Genomic DNA, 10490 nt, shown 5'->3' on the forward strand with positions numbered 1-10490 from the left:
CACGATTTAGCTTTCCTCCAAACCCCAACATTAATTCTTTTGATCTACACATTACTAACATTACAGTATCTGATCTGGGACTTTACTACTGTGCTGAACATGAGAAAAAGATCAATGATGGCACTTACTCTTATGCGTACTATTATGGAAACCAAACAACGCGTCTTTCTCTGGCTGGTAAGCAGTTTTGATAGATTTTCATGTTGTTTTTATTTTAACATTTAATTTTGCATGTGTTATTTTTGCAATTTGTACCTTTCTCAGAGAAATTCTTTCAGAGTAAACAAACAAAATAATTCTTAATAAGAATAATTTATTATGAATATTTATTATGATGTTTTGTCTTTGTTTTTTATTTTGAAGAAGTGTCTTCTGGATCCTTCACAACCATCTCTCCTCCTCCTCGTGTATCAGACTGTTTTCTCTGCTGGACGCTGCTGGTCAGTGTTTGTGTTGTCTGTTTTCTCCTCTGCTTCATCTGTGTGTACTGCCTCTGTCAGAGGAAAACTACAGGTACTTTTTTATACTTTTTTCTTTCTTCGACATCATTTTTACTTTACAGCCTTTGGCAAATTTGCTAGTCATGTTCTTGCATAAATCAATTGTTTCGAAAGAAGTGGTGTTCTTATTTTAACAACTCATTTCAGATGGGGAAACTGATTACAAGGAAAAGATAAAAAGTAGAAATACTTCTGAGGTATGAAAAACACAAACACGCTCAAGTTTTCCTACCTTATTGAATATTAGGCACTGACTTGTTAGTGATAAATGTATGCATCTTTTTAAATAAATATATAACAAATATCTTAACACAAAACACATAACAGAAATGATTTTGAAAAATAATATGTTTCTATAATTCTGTGTATATTTCAGGGTGATAGTGAAGAGGTGTGTTATGCGTCCTTGGAGGTGAAAACCAGAAGACAGAAGCGACCCAAGAAGAAACAACAGCAGAGTTCAGACTTCAGTATTTATGCTCCGATCAAAACAGACACAGTACAAAGCTTCTGATGAGGATTCTGATTTTCTGAATGTCTGATGGTTAAAAAAGATCCATGTGCCGTTATTATTGTTACATTAAAAAAATTATTTTATGTCTACATTTGAAAAAGTGTTGTAATTTAAAGGATGTCCAAGTTCAACTCAAGTTCAAGTCACTTATGGTCCACTGTGTCTCTACATAATTCTGCTCCAATATATTGGATTTCATGCTCTCTTTCATTGGCTTTTAATAAATGTTTGGTGTGGTGTGTCTCAGGCTTTTTGTTAAATCTAATCACGATGATGGTCTAAAGATAACAGGATATTATTATGGGTGTGAGTGGTTCCTAGTAACGTATTTCTCTTAAATAAGGTAGGCTACTGGACGGTTTTTAAAAGATATAAGCATTTAAAGTCTGCTGGGTATAGCTCAATTATTTGTTTAAGTTAGATAAAAGTGATTTAATGTAAATCTTTAAAAATCTTGTTCAAACGTGTTACTTTTCAGTGTTAGTTTTTTGTTACTTGAAGGAAGGGTCTTCCATTTTCAGTCATAAAGACAATCTTAAGCACAAATGTTTCCACTCAAATCCAGCACATACAGGGTATGAGACAGAAATAGACATGAAGTTCTGTGTGAAGGTGTAAATGCTTGCTTATGTGGTCTGTTTGTGGTGCATTTCATCTGTACACATTCATACCCTTTACTTGCTGTTTGATGCACGCAACATTTGCATTTAGACTTTAATCCAAAGTGATTTACAAAGATTAGGAAAAAATAAAGCAGTTTGTCATGGCTACTCAATGTTTTAGATCATTTAAAGGGATACTTCAACCTAAATTAAAATTTCTGTCATCATTTACTCACCCTTACCTCGTATGAGTTTATTTTTTCTATTAACTACAAAAGAAGATTTTTGATAAATGTTGGTAAGCACATAGTTGACGATACCCACTGACTTGCATAGTATTTGTTTTCCAAGTGTTTCCACTGTGTGCTTAACATCATTTTTCATAATTTAGTGTTCAACAGATTAAAGAAACTCATACAGGTTTAGAACAACATGAGAGTAATGATGACAATTTTTATTTTTGGTTGAACTAATTCCTTCGACAACATCAAATATTATATTTCAGTATATTTTGTCTACCTGTTGCATCTACATTTTTGCTGTACTGAACTGGATAGCCAAGTACAAAACTTAAAGTTTGATATAAAGTTCAAATATTTATTATTGTCCATGTTGTTGTCATATCTGAAAGAGTCTCATTTCAGTAGCCACAGTTAGTGTTGACAGTTTTAGAAGTGGCCTCAGAGAGTCCCTGTGTGTTTGTTTTTCTAAAATCTTTATACTGTGTAAATCTTTACAATGTTCACAATATTTTACACAACTTTATAGTTGTAAAAATGTTCTGTGCATTTTATATTAAGGCCACGTAGCAAATAAAACATAATGTGTCAAATTACTGTAACATGATGTGTTGTGACTTCATTGATTCAACATCCCCATGCATACGCAGTGTAAAATACTGTAGATAAGTGACAAAGGGAAACCACTATTTAGAAAGTGTCATTATAAGGTATGTTGTAAATGTGGTATAAGTAAATTTCTTGGCATGATAATTTGATAATTGATAATTTTGAAAAATAAAAAAACATTGAACACACATTGGCCTCTTGTGATAACATATAGACAACAAGATACAAACATTTTTAATAAACTATGATCAGTTGTGTTTTACAAATGGAAATTTACACTACTGTATATTCACCCTGTGTACACATAAGAGTTGTCGGCCAGCAAAGAGCCAGAATTATCCTCAAATGATCTTATATTATTTAGGAGAGTTTGGGCGACCCCTGTTGGAAACTCTTGTGTAGAGGATCTGTAGAAATTCAGCACATTGGACAGCACTCAATGTTAAATACAAGCAGACATAATACATGGTTGTCCTTGGTTAATTTTCAGGACATATTTAAAGAGACATTTTCACATTATAGACGTACAATTAACATATATTTTAACATGTACTACTTTCAAGTAATGGTTCACCAATGTAGTTGATTATATTTTCTTACAGCAGTTCGTAAATATCTGTTTTTCTGGACAAATCATCCTATTAACCAACATTAATTTGTTAAGATGACGTACTTCTCAAAGTACATTTGATGGGATAGTAATTGAAGGGTCTCTAGAGCAACAGGACAATGAGTGTCACAGAAAGTAAAAGAATAGAGTATTAGTCTTAGTAGTGTTTAGTTTATATGCTTTTTTTAACTGTGGATTTATTTTTAGCGGCCTTCCTGTCATGCTCAGTGCATTTCCTTAAGGCCATTCAACATTTCAGCTTCCGCCACCTGTAAGCATATTTTTTATGTGAAATCTCACCACAATCCTCAGTGCCAAGTTGTTGTATATAATACAATATATACAGTTTATCAAATGACATGACATTTTACAATTACTAATATTAAAAACTCCAACATTAATTCTTTAGACCTTCATATAAGTAACATTAAAGTCTCTGATGTGGTACTCTACGACTGTGTTGAGTATGGGAGAAAGGTAAATTATAATAAAAATGTCATATCAGAAGTGTACTTTATGAAAACTGAACAACACGTCTTTCTCTCGCTTGTTAGAAAACATTTTCAACAGTTTTTAGTATATTCTTTGCCTGAGTTTTACTCTTTATTATTAATGTAATTCTTGTACACTGTAAAATGTTATAGTTAATGTGTTTATGCTATACAATACAATTTATTTAGAATTTTCAATAAAGGTTACTTACCTTAAGAAAGAAAAAGAGTACAGGAATTTGTTGGGTCATCAAGCAAAATTAAAAATAGGCAAGGCAACTATTGTGAAAACAAAGCAAGCAAAACTAGAACTACACTCTTAGAACGAATGTGTTAAAAACAACACATTAGTGTTGATTCTGGGACGACACACTAAATGCGTTGTCCCAGAATCCACCCATCTCTGTGTTATTATGGATACAACACATTTTGTGTTACTTTTAACACAACTTGTGTGATATTTTAACACAAAATCAACACAAAATGACACGTAGTGTTAAAATTACACATAATGTTTTAAAAATTTAACACACAAAGATGTGTAAAAAATTAACACATCCTTTCTAAGAGTGTATTTTCTGTAGTTACTGTGTAAATATACCATTGTTTTGTGTTGTTACAGTCTAAGTCAAAAAATTTTACCCCCTTGTTTCACGTAGTAGGAGTAAGTACAGAATCTGCGGGCTGTAAATTAAAGTGGCACTTGTTAAACCCTTGTTTCACGTAGTTACAGAGTAAATACAACATCTGCGGGCTGTAAATTAAAGTGGCACTTGTAACCCCCTTGTTTCATGTAGTTACAGAGTAAAAACAACATCTGCGGGCTGTAAATTAAAGTGGCACTTGTTACCCCCTTGTTTCACGTAGTTACACAGTAAATACAACATCTGCGGGCTGTAAATTAAAGTGGCACTTGTTACCCCTTTGTTCCGAAAATATTTATAAGTACACTATAATTACAGAAATGTATGCTGTAAATTCGCTGTACTTATGCAGTACTTTACTGCATATATTATTTGTATTTTACCTGGTTGTTACCCTTTTATTCCCCAAATATTATAAATTGTTCCCTTATAATTACACGTACGTACGTCATAAGTAAACTATAATTACAGAAACATACGCTGTAAATTCCCTGTACTTACCCAGTACTTTCTGGGCTGTAATCTAAAGCGTTACCGAATATTCTTGTCGATGAGCAGACTGTATACCAGGAGAGACTGCACACATAATTTATCATGCACCTTTCATTTGCTACATGTATGAAGCTATAAAATAATAATGGTGTGAATAGTATGTCACAAAGTTAAAGTGAAGGATAAACCACAGTGAGCAAGCCGCCCTTCTGGCATTTGCATGCATTCTAACCAACACACAAAACCACATATAAGCTAATGGAAAGATTTGTGTCTGATGACCAGCAATAAGAAATGAAGTGTGAGTTCAGACCAGATAATGTCATGCAGCAGTGAATGTGAAGCATTTAAATTGTATCTTGATTTTTAACTTTATTTAACATTATTAAAATGTGCATGTCATTACATGTGTGTGAAATATTAGCTAAAATGTGCAATGCAGGGGTTTAACTTACAAGCAAAGAGCTCAACAGATGGCCTTAACTTATTAAAGTTACTAAAACGTAAGAATATCCAGATTCATAATATAATCAAGTGAAGAAGAGACAATGTAATCCTCTTAGGGCATAAATCTACCTGTAACATCAGACAAGTTTGTACTTCTGAGAGACAATTTGGACATCTTAAAACAGGAAACCACAACCTTTTGTTTGTTCCTGTGCACTAATAGGTGTTAACTGGTGCCTGCTTATTGCACACACATTCAGTGGACGATTTTGTGGTTATAAGCAATAGGTTTACACCCAAACTCAAAGCAACACATTTCTCATACAGCTCACATTCTTTTATACTTTAGGACAGAAGTGAAGATCAAAGTTAACAAATGCTTTTTGTTTCTCATGTAATGAATGTTAATATAAAAAAAGACAAACAACATTAAGAAGTATTATTATCAACACATCAAAAAATATTCTGTTTAATATTTACCAGAAACTTTTCCTGCATTTTTTAAGTAAGAGATGTTTGGAATGTTTACAATTTTGCAATTTTACACAAGTTTACAAAATTGGGGACACAAACAATTATTAGATAGCCAGACCTAATGCCTCTCATCCATTTCCTTAATTCCCTATAGTTATTTGGCATAGATGAGGAAAATCATAATCTGTTAGGTCACAAGGTCACAAAATACTGGTATTCCTATCTTGTCCCACAACGTGATTACCAGGTATGCACGCACGCACACACGCACGCACGCACGCACACACGCACGCACGCACGCACGCACACACACACACACACACACACACACACACACACACACACAGTTATATCCCCAATTATTACTGATCACCTGGTGATTAATTGGCCTGTAATCTCTGTGTTGTTTTTGGTGGCCTTTGATCGACTATTTAAATGTGTTGAGCTTTGTAAGTGGTCTGAATGAAATGTTTGTGGATTTCCTGTTTTGCATGCTTAGATTTTGTTGCAGCGCAGCTTTGCAGCTTCAAACAAATTTGTATACACTGTCAGACAAAAGGTAAGCAGCTGGATGGTACCCTTTAAAAAGATACGGTTATGTAACGTTTAGGTACAGATAGATGCACCAATGTGTACTTTTGAGATACCACAGTAATATGCACCAAATGTGTACTTTTTGAAAGGGTACCACCACAGTGACAGCTTTTGTACTTTTTCTGAGGGTGTATGATATAACAAAACAGAGAAGATTCATTAATTAAAGACATTTTGTCTTCCATGTGTATCTGCTGATCAAAGGTTTTAATACTGAGTTATGTCCAATTTTATGAACCAATAAAAGCAAAAAACAAAACGAAATTTCACAAGGACACTGGTGATTGGCTGATAAACCTCTGACACCTCAAATGTCCAACTCAGTTTAATTTTCCACTGGCATGAACCAATCAGATGAGAGCTGATATCTGCATCACCAGAGTCAGTTATTCACATTCACTTGTTGAGATGGAGAGATCAAGAGTTACTGTTAGCGCACTTATATGTAAGACAAATTATATTTTTTATTGGTCATTATTTATTTTAACAATGTAAAGAATTTATTGTCTTAACAGAGTTTAAAAAAATATTGGTTTTGATATTGATATGACAAGAGTTCTTTTCACCTCCAATTTTTCCCTGCTGTAGATGTTTTATTGTTCAGTCAGACAATAATCTATGGAGCAGAAGTTGAGATGAAGGTCCGACCAGGAGACAACATCACTCTTCACTGTTACTGTCCTGTAACTCATTTCAACATTGCATGGATAAGAAACTGCTCTCATGAACATCAACCCTCTCTCATAATTAAATATTTGACGATTCTAGAAGAAAAAATCCCACGATTTAGCTTTCCTCCCAACATTAATTCTTTTGATCTACATATTACTAACATTACAGTCTCTGATCTGGGACTTTACTACTGTGCTGAATATGAGAAAAAGATCAATGATGACACTTCATACTATTATTGTGGAAACCAAACAACACGTCTTTCTCTTGCTGGTAAGAAAGCAGTTTTTATAGATTTTCATATTGTTTTTATTTTAATGTGTAATTTTGTACGTGTTATTATATTTCTCAGGGAAACACAACAAAAACAAAACAAAAAAATTCTTTATTAATATTTTAATGAAGTTTGTCTTTGTTTTTCATTTTGAACAAGTGTCTTCTGGACCCTTCACCACCGTCTCTCCTCCTCCTCCTATATCAGACTGTTTCCTCCACAGGACGCTGTTGGTCGGTGTTTGTGTTGTGTGTTTTCTCCTCTGCTTCATCTGTGTGTACTGCCTCTGTCAGAGGAAAACTACAGGTATGTACTTGTTTCTTTGATACTTTATTTAACTACAGCATTTGTCTTTGTTAATGAGCAAAATGTATACCAGGAGAGCCTGCAAACATAATTTAAAATGTTGCATATAACAATGTTACATGTAGACACAAATGAGTAATAAGGTGAAAAAAAAATTAACTGTACTAGATTAAATAATATATTAAATGTTTATCTTACTGACATTTTACACAAAGCAAACTTAAAGTTTCTGTTTCAGACTTGCATTGTTGATTTTCTCACAGCACCATATTTTTACACTTTGTGGTTGTTTAGGTTATGAGAGTGCAAAGATGCTCACAGTAAATGTTATGAAGGTATTTCTATCATTATCATGAACCTACAACTTTATCGTGTCAAAAATGTAAAGTATGTAAAATATGGTTAAACAAAATGTTGGTCATCTGTAAAACATCTATTATTCACTTCAGATGGATTCGACAGAGAAACATCAATGTGATGTGAGTAAGACTGGAAAGTTCTGCCATCATTCTGAAGTCACTTATAGACTCCTGCCATCTGTACATAACTATGAAAAGATGTGAATCTCTCTGATCAGTTTATGTAAACTCAGCTTTTGCCAGTAGAAACTACTCACTGCTAATATTTGTACTCAGTACTCAATCTTAATCTCAGTTAAGATTTTCAATCAATTAACTGAATTTAGGTACAAATATTTAAACTACCGAATACACAACTTATTTAGTAAATGACCACAAATATCATTGAAGAACTGTGTACATTTATTTTGTGAGTTAAAAAAAGTCATAACTTGTAAGTATTTCAATAAAAGTCCATTTTACTATCTAGGCGATCAAAAGCTTTTCTCAGGTTATACATTTTATTTTAATAATATCATAATTAATATTTGATGAGATGAAAACAAAACTATTAGAATAAACTTTCTGAAGACCAGGATGGTGTGTGTTGTATTTTTATTCGCAAAATGTTTAGGTGTATTAGGATAAGCACACACACAATAGACATGTCACATGGTGCCCACAGTTCAGTGTCATCAAGAACCTAAATGCCAGATATCATCAAGTTGTATAACACATAAACTTTGTTATTATTGTTCATAGTGAAGATTGGAGGTTTAAAAAAAACAACAATTGGGTTGAAGTGAAGCATAAACCGCACCGAGCAAGCTGCTCTTCTTGCATTTGCTGCTAACCAACACCCAAACCACATATAAGCTAATGGAAAGATTTGTGTCTGATGTCCATTAGTAAGAAATGAAGCGTGAGTTCAGACCAGATAATGTCATGCAGCATTAAATGTAAAGCATTTATCTTGATTTACCTTTGAATTGTTAAAAATATTGCATGACATCAAATGTGTGTGTGTCAGACCAAGACACCTAATATGTGCACTGAGGGGTTTAAGTTACAAGTAAGTGTTAAACAGACGGTCTTTACAAGTTAAAGTTACCAAAATGTAATAATGACGGGGACATAATGACCGGGTGCATAATATAATCAAGTTAAATAACTAATTTAAAAGTTTCCATAATTGACCTGACACGGACCTGGCATTATTTATGTCTAAACAGACAATGTAAACCTTTTAGGACATAAATCTACCTGTAACATTAGACAAGTTTGTAGTTCTAAAAAACAATTTAAACATCTTTCAACAGGAAACCACAACCTTGTGTTTGTTTTTCTGCACTAATAGGTGTTAACTGATGCCTGTTTAATGCACACAATGTACTGGACTATTTTGTGGTTATAAGCAATAGGTTTGCAACCAGACACAAAGCAACACATTTCTCATACAGCTCACATTTTTTATACTTTTTTTCACAGGAGTGAACATCAGAGTTAATAAATGCTTTTTGTTTCATAATAAATGCTAATATAAAAAAGACAAAGAACATTTATTAATAAATATTTATTATTGTTAACACGCCAAAAAACAATCTGTTTAATATTTAAAGTATGATATTGTTTGGCCAAAGTACAATTTTTATGTTTTTATATTTTGCAATTTTACACAGCATCTGACATGTGTAGACAGATTATTAAAAATTAAGCCAGACATAAGGATTGTTTCCATAATTACCAACTGTTGTTTATCTTTTAGCATAGATGAGGAAAATCATAATCTGTTAATGGGATACTCCAGCAAAAAAAAAAAAAAAAAGGGTCCAGCGAACAACAACTTCTGTTGCTGATTCTCTCTCTCTCTCTCTCTCTCTCTCTCTCTCTCTCTCTCTCTCTCTCTCTCTCTCTCTCTCTCTCTCTCTTTAGCAGCCTTTCAACTTCTTTTTGTTCAGAGATACCTGAGGACTTGTTCTGGAGAAAGGTGGCTGATGTCATTTTTAATCAGGCAGGTGGACTTGCTTTGGACTCTGCTCTATTTCTAATGGACACAAGCAATTTGCAGTCCAGTGGATTAACACACTTTTATAAGGGATTTTTTAAAGTCTGGGACTTATTTGTAAAACAAAGGACTGCGAGGACCTTTTCATAATACTGACCCTTAGATGAGCCCCTTGTTCACGGAGCACGGTTTGATGTGACTTGTGAAGCTACATCTGGTTTGTTTCAGTGTCTGTTTTCTACTAAAACATTGAAGCAGTATGATATGTTGAATGTTGCTGGTCCCTGTTTAAATGATGCTCAGTCATTGTCTTCACATTTAGGGATGCGTCTCTACGGCAGGTTGAAAGAGTGCTTGGTTTTTTAAAACAAATAGTATCTGATGAAAAACATATTTTATGTAATGAGTATTACAGTAGTAAAACAGGTCCGAATAACATGGATCCCTTCTCAAGTATTTTTTAACCCCTGATCTTAAAGGATTGTCTGGACCTTTTTTAGAACTGAATGATCTTGAAGAGCTATGCTAACAAGAGGCTGAAAGTAAAAGTCTTTACAGATGCTTTGTACAAGTTTTAAATAAAACACTGTTATAGGACTTGGGGTTAAATGATGAAGTTTAGCCTGTCTGGAGCGTTTTATACAAACCATAAAGAGTTTTATATGGTGCAGTTGCTGTT

The 10490-nt window shown here is 33.5% G+C and overlaps 1 protein-coding gene across 1 annotated transcript; it reads left to right on the top strand.

The window, feature by feature from the left end:
- The first annotated feature begins 6588 nt into the window (after positions 1 to 6588).
- Positions 6589 to 8404, top strand: LOC135735513 (uncharacterized). Its single transcript, XM_065253937.1, has 5 exons — positions 6589 to 6661; positions 6805 to 7161; positions 7322 to 7468; positions 7763 to 7803; positions 7918 to 8404. The coding sequence occupies exons 1-5, from the start codon at positions 6625 to 6627 to the stop codon at positions 8029 to 8031; spliced, it is 696 nt and encodes a 231-aa protein (XP_065110009.1). The 5' UTR covers positions 6589 to 6624; the 3' UTR covers positions 8032 to 8404.
- The last annotated feature ends 2086 nt before the right edge of the window (positions 8405 to 10490 follow it).

This window comes from Paramisgurnus dabryanus, chromosome 4 (genome assembly GCF_030506205.2).
Source record: "Paramisgurnus dabryanus chromosome 4, PD_genome_1.1, whole genome shotgun sequence".
Lineage (NCBI taxonomy): Eukaryota > Metazoa > Chordata > Actinopteri > Cypriniformes > Cobitidae > Paramisgurnus > Paramisgurnus dabryanus.